At 42.5% G+C, this 19054-nt stretch overlaps 1 protein-coding gene and 1 pseudogene across 3 annotated transcripts in view; both read right to left on the bottom strand.

Annotated features, from left to right (window-relative positions):
* Positions 1–1976: 1976 nt before the first annotated feature.
* On the bottom strand, positions 1977–9984 carry LOC139370235 (zinc finger protein 879-like; annotated as a pseudogene).
* Positions 9985–10059: 75 nt separating this feature from the next.
* LOC139370044 (zinc finger protein 345-like) overlaps positions 10060–19054 on the bottom strand; it is a 637497-nt gene continuing 628502 nt past the window's right edge. Inside the window, exons 1-3 of one of the 3 annotated variants that reach the window (XM_071109351.1) lie at positions 17533–18040; positions 10416–11315; positions 10060–10369 (exon numbers count right to left, since the gene is read on the bottom strand). In XM_071109351.1, the coding sequence (XP_070965452.1) occupies positions 10257–10369; positions 10416–11315; positions 17533–17827 (1308 nt within the window). In that variant the 5' untranslated portion in view covers positions 17828–18040 and the 3' untranslated portion in view covers positions 10060–10256. Of the gene's footprint in view, positions 11316–17532; positions 18041–19054 lie in introns of those variants that run through there. The other 2 variants (XM_071109350.1, XM_071109346.1) reach the window with 2 other exon arrangements.

A 19054-nucleotide genomic window follows, 5' to 3' on the forward strand; every position in this document is an offset into this window, starting at 1 on the left:
TAAAGATATAAAACTATTTTTTTGTGAAGAATCAACAACAAGTGGGACACAATCATGAAGTGGAACGACATTTATTGGATATTTCAAACTTTTTTAACAAATCAAAAACTGAAAAATTGGGCATGCAAAATTACAAAGAAAAGAAGTTCATATTCATTTTTAAAACAACACAACACTAATGTTTACACTTAGGAAGAGTTCAGAAATCAATATTTGGTGGAATAACCCTGATTTTCAATCACAGCTTTCATGCGTCTTGTCCTGCTCTCCACCAGTCTTTCACATTGATGTTGGGTGACTTTATGTCACTCCTGGCGTAAACATTCAAGCAGCTCTCGGCTTTGTTTGATGGCGTGTGACCATCCATCTTCCTCTTGATCACATTCCAGAGGTTTTCAATGGGGTTCAGGTCTGGAGATTGGGCTGGCTATGACAGGGTCTTGATCTGGTGGTTTTCAACGGGGTTCAGGTCTGGAGACTGGGCTGGCTATGACAGAGTCTTGATCTGGTGGTTTTCAACGGGGTTCAGGTCTGGAGACTGGGCTGGCTATGACAGAGTCTTGATCTGGTGGTTTTCAACGGGGTTCAGGTCTGGAGACTGGGCTGGCTATGACAGAGTCTTGATCTGGTGGTTTTCAACGGGGTTCAGGTCTGGAGACTGGGCTGGCTATGACAGAGTCTTGATCTGGTGGTTTTCAACGGGGTTCAGGTCTGGAGACTGGGCTGGCCATGACAGGGTCTTGATCTGGTGGTCCTCCATCCACACCTTGATTGACCTGGCTGTGTGGCATGGAGTATTGTCCTGCTGGAAAAAACAACAACCTCTCAGAGTTGGGGAACATTGTCAGAGCAGAAGGAAGCAAGTTTTCTTCCAGGACAACCTTGTACGTGGCATGATTCATGCGTCCTTCACAAATATAAATCTGCTCCATTCCAGCCTTGCAGAAGCACCCCCAGATCCTCCACCAAATTTCACAGTGGGGGTGAGACCTGGAGAGGCCTTACAAACCAGTGTCTCGCAACCACTGTGACATTTTGTGGAGGATCAGTGAGGATCTGGGGGTGCTTCTGCAAGGCTATTGAACTTCAGTTCATGAAAAAAACTAGCAGGGTTACGTGTTATGAAGCTAGCCACAACAGTGGAACATGCGGTTTGCCTTCAAGAAAAAAGTCCCTTGTTGAAAAGTGATGCAGAAGGTTACAATTGGTGGAATCATGCCATATTTAGACTAGATAATGTTAAACAAGGTTGGATTGCGGATCAGTTAAATGGGGTATCAGTCGACTCAGTATCCAAATACTTTTTTTCTCAGACTCCAACATCCACGTTGCATTGTTTTTCCTATAGAAAATTGTTCAATACACATACAGTGGGGCAAAAAAGTATTCAGTCAGCCACCAATTGTGCAAGTTCTCCCACTTAAAAAGATGAGAGGCCTGTAATTTTCATCATAGGTACACTTCAACTATGACAGACAAAATTAGAAAAAAAATCCAGAAAATCACATTGTAGGATTTTTAATGAATTTATTTGCAAATTATGGTGGAAAATAAGTATTTGGTCACCTACAAACAAGCAAGATTTCTGGCTCTCACAGCCTGTAACTTCTTCTTTAAGAGGCTCCTCTGTCCTGCATCACTGTTAACAAACACGTCAAAGTGTTTTTTGACACGCAAAGACCCAAACGGTGTTCCACATCCCCAACACACACAGAAAAACACACAGAGCCAGAGTAAAATAAGAAGACTATTTAATCACAGAGAGAGTGTAGTGTACACAGAGAGAGTGTACATATTTCCATATGAATATGATTCTAAGAGCATAAACAAAACCACAACGCACCAATTTTCAGTCAAAGATGAGAAGTGTGGGAGGAATGTGTGTGTTACCTCATGAATTGTAAGTATGTGAAAAATAACTCTCCACATTGGGAGCACGAGTAAAGCTTCTCATATACATCCCTGTGTGTGTAACCTCAGTCTCTCAGGTGCCTAAACTGGGTAAATATCATTCTGCACTGGGAGCAGCAGAAAGGCTTCTCCCCTGTGTGTGTAACCTCAGTCTTTCAGGTGCCTAAACTGGGTAAATATCATTCTGCACTGGGAGCATTCGTAACATTTCTCTCATGTGTGGATTCTTTCATGTGATTTCAGTTGCCGTAACCACGTAAATTTAATTCCACACTGGGAGCAGCGGAAAGGCTTTTCCCCGGTGTGTCTTTGCTCATGATTCTTCAGGAAGCGTAATGAGGTAAAATTCTTTCCACACTGGGAGCAGCGATGTGGCTCTTCTTTTTTGTGTGTCCTCTCGTGTGATTTCAGGTTACCCAACCGGTTAAAACTCTTTCCACACTGGGAACATTGGAAAGGCTTTTCGCCTGTGTGGATTCTCTCGTGTATTTTCAGGCTCCCGAACTGGGTAAATCTCTTTCCACACTGGGAACATTGGTAGGGCTTCTCTCCGGTGTGTGTTCTCTCATGCTCTTTTAGTTGCCTTACCCAGCTGAAACGCTTTTCACAATATAAACAGTAGTAAGGCTTTTCCCCCGTGTGCACTCTTTGATGTTCTTTCAGGTTACTTAACCGCTTAAAAGTATTACCACATTGAAGGCATTTGTGAGGCTTATCTCCTGTGTGTATTCTCTCATGTGATTTCAGGCAACTTAACTGTGAACATCTCTTTCCACACTGGGAGCATTGGTAAGGCTTCTCTCCGGTGTGAATTCTAGTATGTATTTTCAGGCTCCCTAACTGGGTAAAACTCTTTCCACACTGGGAACATTGGTAGGGCTTTTCTCCAGTGTGTATTCTTTCATGTACCTTCAGTGTCCGTAACTGGGTAAAAGTCTTTCCACAGTGGGAACAGTGGTGTCGTCTTGCTGGTTCAGACATCTCTTGCTCTGGATCTTCTGAGCCTGGTGTCTCTCCTACCAAAAACAAACCGTGTGTTTAATTTAACAGTGAGATTAGGGTCGTATTCACTAGTAACTAAAACGAAACGGTGTTCATGAATGAATACGACCCTGAATGAAACCTTCACATGATAAAAACTGTCTTCCTATTAGGTTTAATCCAAATCAGATCCTTCAATAAACCTGAGGCCAAGATCCATAGGTGTTTTTCTGGTGCTCATTATGAAAAAAATGAGTCAGTAGCCAACAATCAGACAATAGAAAGGTGGAGTCAATTAGGCCTATTTCATAGGTTCTCATTGGTCAGCATTTGGCTCCTGTTCTGTCTTTCGATGTCCAAATCATTAATTAAACATAGTCCTCTAACACAGTCCTTGTCATATTAGCAGTGCAGGCATCTTTTAGATCTCTTTCTAAGTTCCTGACGGAGATGTTTAACACTGGTGTTTTACTGCGAATTGCATTTTGGAAAATGTTTTAAAAGGATGTTTTATTGGCTGCTTCAATACAGGAGTTGCATGTTCTGTTAATATTAATTACCATAATCCTAATCTAAATATGATTTCTGTATTGGCCACATTCATAATTAAGTAGGAAATTGCATGCATTTTGGCCCTTACAGAGTAGGAGGGCAAGTCTCAAAGAAGGCTTTTCAGTCGATCATATTTCATGGCTTTTTGAAAGAGCTCTCGGAGCTTGTTTCTCCACTCACAGCTGTCCCCCGGTGTTAGTTATAACATGGATAGGCATATCGAAGGAAAGGCTTGGCTGAACACAAACCAAAAACATTTAAGATTGTGATTTTCATTATTACATCAGAGAGGAAAACAAACGTTATGGATGTTACAAATGGACAGACATTCCGATCTTAAATATTTATTGATTCAAATCTATCATAACACATTTGCTTACATTTGGCATATTTTTAAGTAGATGGGCAAAACAAGTGACCTAAGAGACTGAGGTCGTCGTCAGTGCCAGGCGGGCCCTGATCCAGTGTCTCAGAAACGGCCTCCTGGGCTTTTCACGCCTGACAGTGTCTAGGGTTGGAGGCAAAGGAGGATCTGACCCGTTACTAGATGGGTGTACCTGACCTGGTACTAGATGGGTGTACCTGACCTGGTACTAGGTGGGTGTACCTGACCTGGTACTAGATGGGTGTACCTGACCTGGTACTAGTTGGGTGTACCTAATAAATTGGCCGGCGAGCGTCTCTTAATTGTTAATGTTCTCTCTAAATAAGCTTTGTTGTACAATTAAAAGGTCAAATACACTGCATTTCAAACAGTCATCAATAATCTAATGAATTCAGGGCTTGTGAAATTATACCTAGGATAAATATATTCCTTCCACAACCATAAGTTTAAATAGTTTAACCTGGTTTTATGCAATAATCTCAATTATAGAAAAATAAATACTACAGGACCATTTCACAGATAGTTGATAAACACCCTTCATCTTTTTAAAACAAATAGTATTGAGTACTAAATGTATGAGACATTTATTTCAGCATATATACATATACAAATAAATAAATATATATATACAAATATATATCTATATAAGAGAGAGAGAGAGAGAGAGAGCGAGAGAATCTTAGCCAGAACACATCATTTTTCAAGATGTCAACAATTGCTTATGGTTGTTAGGAATATCATAGTGCTGACAAAGTAAACTGAAAGGAGAGAAACCAATATAAACCGTGTAAAAACCTTGATGAAAGTTCTCTTTACAGATAAAGTTTTAATATGATCTGATGTATGCTGCAGGTTTTACCAAAACATTTCCTCTCCGTCACCCCCTCCTCCCTCTCTTTACAAGACTATAGAACACACAAACAAAACTCAAGACACTTCAATGTGGCCTGTACTGCTTCATTAACATCTTCTTAACTAATACTGGAGGAAAGCTGTGAGTGGAAAAAAACAAGCTCTCTGAGCCCTTTCTAAAAGCCATGAAATATGATTGGCTGAAAAATATGTTTTTGAGACTTGGCCCCCTACAAGGTAATGGTCAAAATTCAGGCAATTTCCTCCCTAAACGTTTAAAATAAGGCTGAAATCCTAAATACAGACATTAAAAGGGCTGATTTGTGATTTTGCCACTGGGGCTCTTCAGCTACTTCCCCAGAGTCAGAGGAACTTGTGGATACCATTTGTATGTCTCTGTGTCCTGTATGAAGGAAGTTAGAGGTAGTTTTGCAAGCCAATTCCTGCTTGCATTTACCCATAGACTTCCAGTCATTTTTTGTTAACGATCGTTAGCAATCTCGCAAAAAAGCGTGTAACATGTAACATCCATAAAGCTTCTATTTGGGGTTTTTTCTCCAACAGGCCAATATTTAGAATTCAGATTTCCTGGGCATACACTCAGGGGTACTACAGACAAACACATCACACGTTTAATTTATATTTTGTATTACAATTCTGTGAGACATTAAAGTTGTGATTTTCCGTGCAAATGTAATGTCTATAACGCTGGAATCGCTCATAACTTCGGGAGAATAATCACATCAGTTCAACAGAAATACATATTCAGGGACATCGGTTCAACAACTGCAGAGTTTGTGCCCCCTTTGTTTAAAGACAGTACTCACTGGTGTTAATCAGATCTCCATTCTGCTCTTCTTCCTCCTCCAGTGTGACAGTGATCTCCCCCTCCTCCTTCACTCCAAAAACGTCTTCCTCTTCTTTCACCGTGACAGTCGTCTCCTCTTTCACTGTAAAAACTGCACCCTCTTGTTTAACTTCCTCCTCCTCTTTCACTGAAACGTCTTCCTCTTTCACTTTAACAGCCTCATCCTTTACTTCTTGTTTAACAGTGACAGCCTCTTCTTCCTTCTCCTCTTTCACGAGAGCTTCTCTCTCCGTCCAGCAGTCCTCCTCTTCCCTTTCCTCTTTCACGAGAGCTTCTCTCTCCGTCCAGCAGTCCTCCTCTTCAGCGGAGTTGTGGTAGCTTTTTGAACTCATGGTCGGGGATGTTAGCTAGTTAGCATTAGCGATTAGCCTAGTGCTACTGCTACCTTAAGCAGACAGCAAGCTGACGTACGTATGATATTAAAAGGGGTAACTAGTAGATACGACAGAAATGTTTTTAAAACAGAGTGGCGAATAAACACCGAAAGCGTATAAAGAGCTCAAATGTTCCTGCTACGTCGCCTAGCAAAGCTACGGAGGTCGCAGTTGTGGTTGAACAAACTTCCCGTCCATTAGATTATACGTCACACAGGCAGCATTGCCTGAAAGACGCCATTAGCCATCTGCTGGCTAGAGTGGGTAACGCAGTTTAGGAAATGAATATGTATTTGATTTATTTTCATTTATTTCGTAAAAGAATAATGTTAAATGAAAACGTACAAACAGAAGCATGTGTTAATCGGTGCTGGTCTTGAGTGACGGCTCCCGAGTGGTACAGCGATCTATAAGGCACTCATTCTAGACCAGCACCGATTAACACATGCTTCTGTTTGTACGTTTTCATTTAACATTATTCTTTTACGAAATATAGTACAGTGCATTCGGAAAGTATTCAGACTCCTTGACTTTTTCCACATTTTGTTACGTTACAGCCGTATTCTAAAATGGATCAAATATTTATTTCCCCTCATCAATCTACACACAATACCCCATAATGACATCACAATACCCCATAATGACATCACAATACCCCATAATGACAAAGCGAAAACAGGTTGTTTTTTTAGAAATGTTTGATGACAGATTTGCACACTCTTGGCATTCTCTCAACCAGCTTCATATCATGGACCTAAACCTACCCCTAAACCGGGTTTATATCCTGTACCCAGCCCTACCCCTAAACCGGGTTTATATCCTGTACCCAGCCCTACCCCTAAACCGGGTTTATATCCTGTACCCAGTCCTACCCCTAAACCGGGTTTATATCCTGTACCCAACCCTACCCCCTAAACCGGGTTTATATCCTGTACCCAACCCTACCCCTAAACCAGGTTTATATCCTGTACCCAGCCCTACCCCTAAACCGGGTTTATATCCTGTACCCAACCCTACCGCTAAACCAGGTTTAGATCCTGTACCCAACCCTACCCCTAAACCGGGTTTATATCCTGTACCCAACCCTACCGCTAAACCAGGTTTAGATCCTGTACCCAACCCTACCCCTAAACCGGGTTTATATCCTGTACCCAGCCCTACCGCTAAACCAGGTTTAGATCTTGTACCCAACCCTACCGCTAAACCAGGTTTATATCCTGTACCCAACCCTACCCCTAAACCGGGTTTATATCCTGTACCCAACCCTACCGCTAAACCAGGTTTAGATCCTGTACCCAACCCTACCGCTAAACCAGGTTTAGATCCTGTACCCAACCCTACCCCTAAACCGGGTTTATATCCTGTACCCAACCCTACCGCTAAACCAGGTTTAGATCCTGTACCCAACCCTACCCCTAAACCGGGTTTATATCCTGTACCCAGCCCTACCGCTAAACCGGTTTATATCCTGTACCCAACCCTACCGCTAAACCAGGTTTATATCCTGTACCCAGCCCTACCCCTAAACCAGGTTTAGATCTTGTACCCAACCCTACCGCTAAACCAGGTTTATATCCTGTACCCAGCCCTACCCCTAAACCAGGTTTAGATCTTGTACCCAACCCTACCGCTAAACCAGGTTTATATCCTGTACCCAGCCCTACTCCTAAACCGGTTTATATCCTGTAATCATTCCTACCAATAAACCGGGTTCACATCCTGTACCCAACCCTACCCCCTAAACCAGGTTCATATCCTGTATCCAACCCAACCCCAAAACCAGGTTCATATTCTGTACCCAACCCTACCCCCTAAACCATGTTCATATCCTGTATCCAACCCAACCCCAAAACCAGGTTCATATTCTGTACCCAACCCTACCCCCTAAACCAGGTTCATTATCTGTACCCAACCCTACCCCCTAAACCAGGTTCATATCCTGTACCCAACCCTACCCCCTAAACCAGGTTCATTATCTGTACCCAACCCTACCCCCTAAACCAGGTTCATATCCTGTATCCAACCCAACCCCTAAACCAAGTTCATATCCTGTATCCAATCCTACCCCCTAAACCAGGTTCATATCCTGTACCCAACCCTACCCCAGGTTCATATCCTGTATCCAACCCCTAAACCAGGTTCATATTCTGTATCCAAGCCTACCCCCTAAACCAGGTTCATATCCTGTATCCAACCCAACCCCTAAACCAGGTTCATATCCTGTACCCAACCCTACCCCCTAAACCAGGTTCATATCCTGTACCCAACCCCTAAACCAGGTTCATATCCTGTATCCAACCCTGCCCCATAAACCAGGTTCATATCCTGTATCCAACCCTACCCCCTAAACCAGGTTCATATCCTGTATCCAACCCTGCCCCATAAACCAGGTTCATATCCTGTATCCAACCCTACCCCCTAAACCAGGTTCATATCCTGTATCCAACCCAACCCCTAAACCAGGTTCATATCCTGTATCCAATCCTACCCCCTCTTTATTTTTATTATCTTCTTTACATATTTTAAAACAAATACAGTTTGTTTTCAAGAAGTCAAGCCAAAGACAACAATAAACCATGAACTACAATGCCCCTCACCCTTGTCCAACCCCAAACCTGATCTGGAAACCCAGACGACGGAACGAAGCCCTGAGCTGTCCCTACAAGACCTGATCCAGAAACAGAGGAGAGGGATAGAAGAGGGAACGAAGTCCTGAGCTGTCCCTACAAGACCTGATCTGGAAACAGAGAAGAAGGATAGAGGAGAGAACGAGGTCCTCAGCTCTCCCCAAGTCCCAAAGTTATTTGTCTCTCAGGAAAATGGTTATTAAAAATACATTTTGGAGAAATATTAAAAAATAAACACAAAGACTGAATGGGGGCTTTAATGCCACATTCTCTAAGATATATATCCATCACATATGTAAACAGTAGATCACCCTTAACAACATATAGCTTTACCTAGCAGGGTCTTGTAGATGACCTGGAGCCAGTGGGCTTCACAACATATAGCTTTACCTAGCAGGGTCTTGTAGATGACCTGGAGCCAGTGGGCTTCACAACATATAGCTTTACCTAGCAGGGTCTTGTAGATGACCTGGAGCCAGTGGGCTTCACAACATATAGCTTTACCTAGCAGGGTCTTGTAGATGACCTGGAGCCAGTGGGCTTCACAACATATAGCTTTACCTAGCAGGGTCTTGTAGATGACCTGGAGCCAGTGGGCTTCACAACATATAGCTTTACCTAGCAGGGTCTTGTAGATGACCTGGAGCCAGTGGGCTTCACAACATATAGCTTTACCTAGCAGGGTCTTGTAGATGACCTGGAGCCAGTGGGCTTCACAACATATAGCTTTACCTAGCAGGGTCTTGTAGATGACCTGGAGCCAGTGGGCTTCACAACATATAGCTTTACCTAGCAGGGTCTTGTAGATGACCTGGAGCCAGTGGGCTTCACAACATATAGCTTTACCTAGCAGGGTCTTGTAGATGACCTGGAGCCAGTGGGCTTCACAACATATAGCTTTACCTAGCAGGGTCTTGTAGATGACCTGGAGCCAGTGGGCTTCCCAACATAGAGCTCTACCTAGCAGGGTCTTGTAGATGACCTGGAGCCAGTGGGCTTCACAACATATAGCTTTACCTAGCAGGGTCTTGTAGATGACCTGGAGCCAGTGGGCTTCACAACATATAGCTTTACCTAGCAGGGTCTTGTAGATGACCTGGAGCCAGTGGGCTTCACAACATATAGCTTTACCTAGCAGGGTCTTGTAGATGACCTGGAGCCAGTGGGCTTCACAACATATAGCTTTACCTAGCAGGGTCTTGTAGATGACCTGGAGCCAGTGGGCTTCACAACATATAGCTTTACCTAGCAGGGTCTTGTAGATGACCTGGAGCCAGTGGGCTTCACAACATATAGCACTCGATTAACAACATATAACAATCAATTAAAAACCCCCACAAAAAACAGAGTCAGAGTAAAAAAAGAAGAAAAAAAAGACTATTTAATCACAGTGTGTGTGTGTACATAATCTACATAAAAATGGACACACTCCATATTCAATTCATATCTTGGGATTTTAAAACATAAATGTATTTTTGAGTAGGTTTTCTCCAATTTGATTTCATATGGAAATAAGAGCATAAACAAAAATGACAAACCACCAATTTTCAGTAAAAGATGAGAACAAGTGTGGGAGCAATGTGTCTGTTACGTCATGAATTGTAAGTATGTGAAATATCGCTCTCCACACTGGGAGCATGGGTAAGGCTTCTCCGCTGAGAGGGTAACCTCTGTCTTTCAGGTGCCTAAACTGGGTAAATATCTTTCTACACTTGAGAACATTCATAACATCTCTCTCTCGTGTGGATTCTTTCATGCGATTTCACTTGCCTTAACCAGGTAAATGTCATTCCACACTGGGAGCAGCGGAAAGGCTTTGCTCATGAATCTTCAGGAAGCCTGATGAGGTTAAACTATTTCCACACAGATCAGTGATGTGGCTTCTCTCCTGTGTGTCCACTCATGTGATTTCAGGTTACTTAAGCGGTTAAAACGCCTTCCACACTGGGAGCATTGGTAGGGCTTCTCTCCGGTGTGTGTTCTCTCATGCTCTTTTTGTTGCCTTAACGTGCTGAAACTCTTTTCACATTGGAAACAGTGGTAAGGCCTTTCCCCTGTGTGCACTCTTTCATGTTCCTTCAGGTTACTTAGCCGCTTAAAAGTACTACCACATAGAGGGCATTTGTGAGGCTTATCTCCGGTGTGTATTATCTCATGTGATTTCAGGCAACTTAACCGTTTACATCTCTTTCCACACTGGGAGCATTGGTAAGGCTTTTCTCCTGTGTGTATTCTATTATGTATTTTCAGGCTCCCTAGCTGGGTAAAACTCTTTCCACACTGGGAACATTGGTAGGGCTTCTCTCCGGTGTGTGTTCTCTCGTGCGCTTTCAGTTGCCTTGACCAGCTAAAACGCTCTTCACAATGGATACAGTGGTAAGGCTTTTCTCCTGTGTGTACTCTTTTATGGTCCTTCAGGTTACTTAACCGCTTAAAAGTATTACCACATTGAGGGCATTTGTGAGGCCTATCTCCTGTGTGTATTATCTCATGTGATTTCAGGCAACTTAACTGTGAAAATCTCTTTCCACACTGGGAGCATTGGTAAGGCTTCTCTCCTGTGTGTATTCTATTATGTATTTTCAGGCTCTCTAACAGGGCAAAACTCTTTCCACATTGGGAACATTGGTAGGGCCTCTCTCCAGTGTGTATTCTTCCATGCACCTTCAGTGTCCGTAACTGGGTAAAACTTTTTCCACACTGGGAGCAGTGGTGTCGTCTTGCTGGTTCAGACGTCTCTGGTTCCTCTGAGTCTGGTCTCGCTCCTGGCAAAGACAGAGTGTTTATTTTAACAGAGAGATCAAGGTTGTGTTCACTAGAAACTAAACACAAGCAAACAGGCCGAAATGGGGAGGGACGACTAGCGGAACTTGTCCAATAAGAAATGCTTGTTTCTGCTTTCCATTGCAAAACATTTTGCTACGGTGTGCACAAATGAATACGGCCCTGAATGAAACCGCCACATGATAAAACTGTATTCCTGTGAGGTTGAATATCAGATCCCTCAATAACCTGAGGCCAAGTTAATCACTAGGACAAAGACAATCAGTACAACAGCTGGAAACAAAGTGTCATCTAGAAAAGTAAGCCCCCTCCCTCCCGCCAGTAAGCCCCCACACTTGTAGCTTTAAAGGAGGACTGAACGCAGCAATTCCACGTGTTTTCTGGTGCTCATTATGAAAAATGTGATTTGGGTCTTGGGGATGTGGTTGGGGGGTGTGGTTTCAATGTGGGAGTGTTATGTTGAAAATCATACCCTGGCCGTTACTGTTGCTCCAAATTCACCATAGCAACAAGATAGCCACTACCACCTCCTTAAAATAGGCTAGTCAGAATGAATCTAAGCTAGATCAAGAAATCTGTTATTAATTTGTACGTTTTTGCTAAGGTTTTCGTCACGTAATTTTACATCCAGCTAAGGTGTTTGGTTCAGTATTTCTCATGTTAAAAAATGTGCCTGGAAAACTAGTCAGTCAGTGCAGTGCATACAGTAAGTATCGAGTCAGCTACGGACCGATTTCTGAGAACACTTTTATAACATCATCACCAGCAAGCTGTCAAACTACTGTTAATAAAGCACAAGCTGCTACACGCTGTTTATCAGTGCCTTGCTAGCTAGCTAAATTCACTGTTTATCAGTGCCTTGCTAGCTAGCCAAATTCACTGTTTATCAGTGCCTTGCTAGCTAGCCAAATTCACTGTTTATCAGTGCCTTGCTAGCTAGCTAAATTCACTGTTTATCAGTGCCTTGCTAGCTAGCCAAATTCACTGTTTATCAGTGCCTTGCTAGCTAGCTAAATTCACTGTTTATCAGTGCCTTGCTAGCTAGCTAAATTCACTGTTTATCAGTGCCTTGCTAGCTAGCCAAATTCACTGTTTATCAGTGCCTTGCTAGCTAGCCAAATTCACTGTTTATCAGTGCCTTGCTAGCTAGCTAAATTCCAATGTTATTTGTAAATGAAGCTAGAAAATAGGTAGACACATTGAGCAGCCATGATACAAATCAGCTTATCAAGTCACTGGCTTCAGACACATTTAGTTATTTACAACTTCCTCACTATATCTACTACCAGAGTGAGAGACTGTCTGGCAGTGTTTCATTGCGAACAATTTTACAAAACAGGCAGCCGGACACAAAATGGTCACGAATGGGTTTAGAATGTTTAGAATTTTGGAATATTGACAAGTGGCAGTTGGGATTCAAGTACGCGTCGTCTCAATACTTATTTTGCTCAAAACAGTCGCAGACTCCAGGTAATAAATATAATTGCCGCCAAATTGAACATTATACATGTATTTAAAAAAAAAAAACATAATTAATAAAAAGCATTATTTTGCTAATGGAAATACCAGTCAATATTAATGCATTCAACCTGTCAGTCTATGGGTAAATTTGCATCATTTAGCGGAACGAAATTGCAGCGTGTGTATTTTCTTTAGTCGTCAAGTATCTTATCACACGCGCACAGCATACAGAGCCTATGAACAGAATATCTCCTGTCAGACAGAGAGCATACAGAGCCTATGAACAGAATATCTCCTGTCAGACAGAGAGCATACAGAGCCTATGAACAGAATATCACCTGTCAGACAGAGAGCATACAGAGCCTATGAACAGAATATCACCTGTCAGACTGAGAGCAGACAGAGCCTATGAACAGAATATCACCTGTCAGACAGAGAGCATACAGAGCCTATGAACAGAATATCACCTGTCAGACAGAGAGCATACAGAGCCTATGAACAGAATATCACCTGTCAGACAGAGAGCATACAGAGCCTATGAACGGAATATCACCTGTCAGACAGAGAGCATACAGAGCCTATGAACAGAATATCACCTGTCAGACAGAGAGCATACAAAGCCTATGAACGGAATATCACCTGTCAGACAGAGAGCATACAGAGCCTATGAACGGAATATCACCTGTCAGACAGAGAGCATACAGAGCCTATGAACGGAATATCACCTGTCAGACAGAGAGCATACAGAGCCTATGAACGGAATATCACCTGTCAGACAGAGAGCCTATGAACGGAATATCACCTGTCAGACAGAGAGCATACAGAGCCTATGAACAGAATATCTCCTGTCAGACAGAGAGCATAGAGAGCCTATGAACAGAATATCACCTGTCAGACAGAGAGCATACAGAGCCTATGAACAGAATATCACCTGTCAGACTGAGAGCAGACAGAGCCTATGAACAGAATATCACCTGTCAGACAGAGAGCATACAGAGCCTATGAACAGAATATCACCTGTCAGACAGAGAGCATACAGAGCCTATGAACAGAATATCACCTGTCAGACAGAGAGCATACAGAGCCTATGAACGGAATATCACCTGTCAGACAGAGAGCATACAGAGCCTATGAACAGAATATCACCTGTCAGACAGAGAGCATACAAAGCCTATGAACGGAATATCACCTGTCAGACAGAGAGCATACAGAGCCTATGAACGGAATATCACCTGTCAGACAGAGAGCATACAGAGCCTATGAACGGAATATCACCTGTCAGACAGAGAGCATACAGAGCCTATGAACGGAATATCACCTGTCAGACAGAGAGCCTATGAACGGAATATCACCTGTCAGACAGAGAGCATACAGAGCCTATGAACGGAATATCACCTGTCAGACAGAGAGCGTACAGAGCCTATGAACGGAATATCACCTGTCAGACAGAGAGCATACAGAGCCTATGAACGGAATATCACCTGTCAGACAGAGAGCATACAGAGCCTATGAACGGAATATCACCTGTCAGACAGAGAGCCTGCTTCTGCTCTTTAACCAGCTTGTTGCTGCTAGAGTAAAACCATCTGCTTTAATAAACCCAGACACTGAGCAACAATTCTAAATGCAATCACATGTACAAAATGATAATAATAATAATTAAAAAGATCTACAATTTGTATTTCTCAACTGGTAATTGAAGCGCACCTCCCATTCGCCATTTAAGTGCATAGTCAACGGTAGGCAGACTTGCAATGTGAGCTGAAGGCAGTATGAAAACATATACCTAATTGTCACGTTGTCTGGCACCACATTTTCCTAACTGAAACAATGCCACGTTCACAATTATCCTTAAGGTATATATATATATATATATATATATATATTGGAATTCAGGGTTAATTTTAAACGTTTAAGTCGGAAATTGCATGCATTTTGGCCCTTACAGTAGGAGGGAAAGTCTCAAAAAAGGCTTTTCAGTCGATCATATTTCATGGCTTTTTGAAAGAGCTCTTGGAGCTTGTTTCTCCACTCACAGCTGTCCCCCAGTGTTAGTTATAACATGGATAGGCATATCAAAGGAAAGGCTTGGCTGAACACAAAAACTATACATTTTTTAAGATTGTGATTTCCATTATTAATTCAGAGGAAAACAAGCGTTATGGACGGTACACCCTTCGTTATGGACGTTACACCCTTCGTTATGGACGTTACACCCTTCGTTATGGACGGTACACCCTTCGTTATGGACGGTACACCCTTCGTTATGGACGGTACACCCTTCGTTATGGACGGTACACCCTTCGTTATGGACGGTACACCCTTCGTTATGGACGGTACACCCTTCGTTATGGACGTTACACCCTTCGTTATGGACGGCACACCCTTCGTTATGGACGGCACACCCTTCGTTATGGACGGCACACCCTTCGTTATGGACGGCACACCCTTCGTTATGGACGGCACACCCTTCGTTATGGACGGCACACCCTTCGTTATGGACGGCACACCCTTCGTTATGGACGGCACACCCTTCGTTATGGACGGCACACCCTTCGTTATGGACGGCACACCCTTCGTTATGGACGGCACACCCTTCGTTATGGACGGTACACCCTTCGTTATGGACGTTACACCCTTCGTTGTGGACGGCACACCCTTCGTTATGGACGGTACACCTGTCATGACGTTGCCCTCTTTGGGTACAGCGAGCACCATCCCCCCTCTCCCTACACCAGGCTCTGTTAGGCAGGTCATAAAATCCTAGCAGAGATTCTCTCCTCGTGGCCAGAGTATAAGAGAGAGTGAGTTTTCATAGAGAGAACAAAGTAATTTCTTCCACCTCACAGAACTCGAGAACCGAACAATATTCCTGTTCTGGAGAATGTATAAACGGTCGGTGAGGTAGCCAGCTACGAACTGGTCCGTTTGGTACACTTTTGTTCAACTCATGAGAGACAATACAGCCACATGACCATAACCCTGTTTATACAAGAGTCTCAGTTGTGAAGCTTGCATCTAAATGTGGTATAAAATCAATGAGTAAAGATGAAACTATTTGTGCAATTATATGATGCTATGTAATGATGTTGATGTGAGAGAATTGTATTTCTGTTTAAAGTTTCACTAAGTCATTGGCACGCCCCCAGGAGCACAGACATGACCTGGTGTCATGGGACCAGCCCTTTTCTATGTTCCGAATAAAACCCCCACCTTGGGAATTTATCTTGCGACCAGCTTACCTCGATAACCACAAGAGGGCTAAGGTTTCAGACCAGTACCTCATCACAGAGGGCTAAGTTTTAAATAGAGACCGTGCATTTCTCTAGCTGAATTCTTAACCACGTGGTTAAACTCTTAGACTATCTAACCGACAGAATAAGAACAAATCTTTGATACTAATTACTGGTCTGCAGCTAGGAATTCAGTATCATTGAACGCAAAGACCGACAACCGCCGAAACATCTATTCTATAACGACATTGCTGAATGTTACTCTGAACTATCCATTCTAACCACGGGAGAGAGAGAGAGAGCGAGAGCAAGAGAGAGAGAGGGCGGACAAACTCTCCAACAGAAACAAAGTTTCCAACAGAGATCTTGACGACACACTGAGCGTAAATATATATATGGATTGCAATTATTCCCGAATGGTTGAGCGTTCATGTGCAAAGGATTAGCATTTCAATTGCTATAATTATCAACTTTGTAGTGTCTTATCTCAGTCGACCCCCATTTCCCTTTTGTCCATCAAGCCACGATACCGGTTTAGCCCACTAGGGCATATCCGCTATCATTTCCTTGTAACTATATCTACTGTTTGTTTATGCATTTCTGTGATTTATTTAGTTAGTAAATAAATGATTTAAGACAATTGATGTATGGATGACTCATAGTGAAGACTGGGTTCGTGCAGATAACCAACAATTTACGACGTTCGGAATGAGACTAACGTGAGGTAAATAATAATTCATTAATAAGAATACTAATTGATCAGATATTAAAATATCTGAAAGTTACATTAGGAAAATTATAACTTTGTAATCTGAATATTTTCTTTGGTCGAGGGGACGGTCTAAAGTTATACTGTTACACCTGCTGGTTAGCAACTTCCTTCAAACTATTCGCAGAGACATACAAATTATAGCCACGAGTTAATCTGACTCTGGGATAGTAGATAAAGGGGCCTCATTACCAAAATCACAAAGGATAATTTAAGGATAATAATTTATGTGGTTTCATTTGGAAATGAACTTAATTTGTGCCTTTCTCAAGTTGACCTTCCCACATAACCGACCACAGACTTTTGCTATTATGTTAATTCTCCCCCAAAAAGCCGATTCGATGTAACACAAAGCTTCTATTTGTTTTAAGTCTCCAACATGCCAATATTTAGAATTCCGATTTCCTGGGTATTTTTTAAATATTTTTTACCTTGATTTAACTAGGCAAGTCAGTTAAGTACAAATTCTTATTTTCAATGACGGCCTAGGAACAGTGAGCCCAAGGGGTACTTACAGACAAACACACCAAACATTTAATTTATATTTTGTCTGTGCTTTCTGTGAGATTAAAGTTGTGATTGAGTGCAAATGTAATGTCCATAACGCTGGAATCGCCCATAACTTCAGGAGAATGACCCTTTAAAATCACATCAGTTCAGCAGAAAGAGATATTCAGGGACATCGGTTCAACAACTGCAGAGTTTGTGCCCCCTTTGTTTAAAGACAGTACTCACTGGTGTTAATCAGATCTCCATTCTCCTCTTCTTCCTCCTCCAGTGTGACAGTGATCTCCCCCTCCACTCCAAAAACGTCTTCCTCTTCTTTCACCGTGGCAGTCGTCTCCTCTTTCACTGTACAAACTGCACCCTCTTGTTTATCTTCCCCCTCTTCCTTCACCGTAACAGCCTCATCCTCTACTTCTTGTTTAACTGTGACAGCCTCTTCTTCCTTCTCCTCTTTCACAATAGCTTCTCTCTCGGTCCAGCAGTCATCCTCTTCAGCGGAGGTGTGGTAGCTTTTTGAAGTCATTGTCGGGGATGTTAGCTAGTGAGCATTAGCGACTAACCTATAGCTACTGCTACCTTAACCAGACAGCTAGCTGACCAACACCAACGTAAATGTGATATTAAAAGGGGTAACTAGTAGATACGACAGACGTGTGTTTAAAACAGTGGCTAATAATAACCAAAAACGTACAAAGAGCTCAAATGTTCCGCTACGTTGGCTAGCAAAGCTACTGAGGTCGCAGTTGTGGTTGTTGAAGAAACTTCCCGTCCATTAGATTAGACGTCACACAGGCAGCATTGCCTGGAATACGTCATTCGCCATCTGCTGACTAGAGTGGGTAACGCAGTTTAGGAAAATAAGATGCATTTTATTTTCAGACTAAAGGTTTATTTGTCATTTATTTAATTAAAGAGTTAAATGTTAAATGGAAATGTACAAACAGAAGCATGTGTTAATTGGTGCATATATTGAGTGAGGGCTCCCGAGTGGCGCAGCGGTCTAATGCACTGCATCTCAGTGCTAGAGGTGTCTCTAGTTCCTGGTTCGATCCCGGGCAGTATCACAATCGGCCATGATCAGGAGTCCCATAGGGCGGCGCACAATTGGCCTAGGTCAGGGTAGGGTTTGGCTGCGGTAGGCTGTCATTGTAAAACAAGAATTTGTTCTTAACGGACTTGCACAGTCAAATTAAACCATAATAAACCATTTGGAAATCAGTCAAACAAACATATAATATCACAATAAACAGAGATATTTATACTGCTCCTACATGGTGTAACAATACATAATGTAGATGTGAACAATGAACAAACTATAGTTTTGGGCAAGTCGGTTAGGACATCTACTTTGTGCATGACACAAGTAATTTTTACAACAATTGTTTACAGGCAGATTATTTCACTGTATCACAATTCCAGAAATGTACATACACTAAGTTGACTGTGCCGTTAAACAGCTGGGAAAATTCCAGAAAATTATGTCATGGCTTTAGAATCTTCTGATAGGCTAATTGACATTATTTGAGTCAATTGGAGGTCTACCTGTGGATGTATTTCAAGGCCTACCTTCAAACTCAGTGCCTCTTTGCTTGACATCATGGGAAAATCAAAAGAAATCAGCCAAGTCCTCAGGAAAAAAATTGTAGACCTCCACAAGTCTGGTTCATCCTTGGGAGCAATTTCCAAACGCCTGAAGGTACCACGTTCATCTGTACAAACAATAGTCCGCAAGCATAAACACCATGGGACC

Source organism: Oncorhynchus clarkii, chromosome 17 (assembly GCF_045791955.1).
Source record: "Oncorhynchus clarkii lewisi isolate Uvic-CL-2024 chromosome 17, UVic_Ocla_1.0, whole genome shotgun sequence".
In the NCBI taxonomy this organism is placed as follows: domain Eukaryota; kingdom Metazoa; phylum Chordata; class Actinopteri; order Salmoniformes; family Salmonidae; genus Oncorhynchus; species Oncorhynchus clarkii.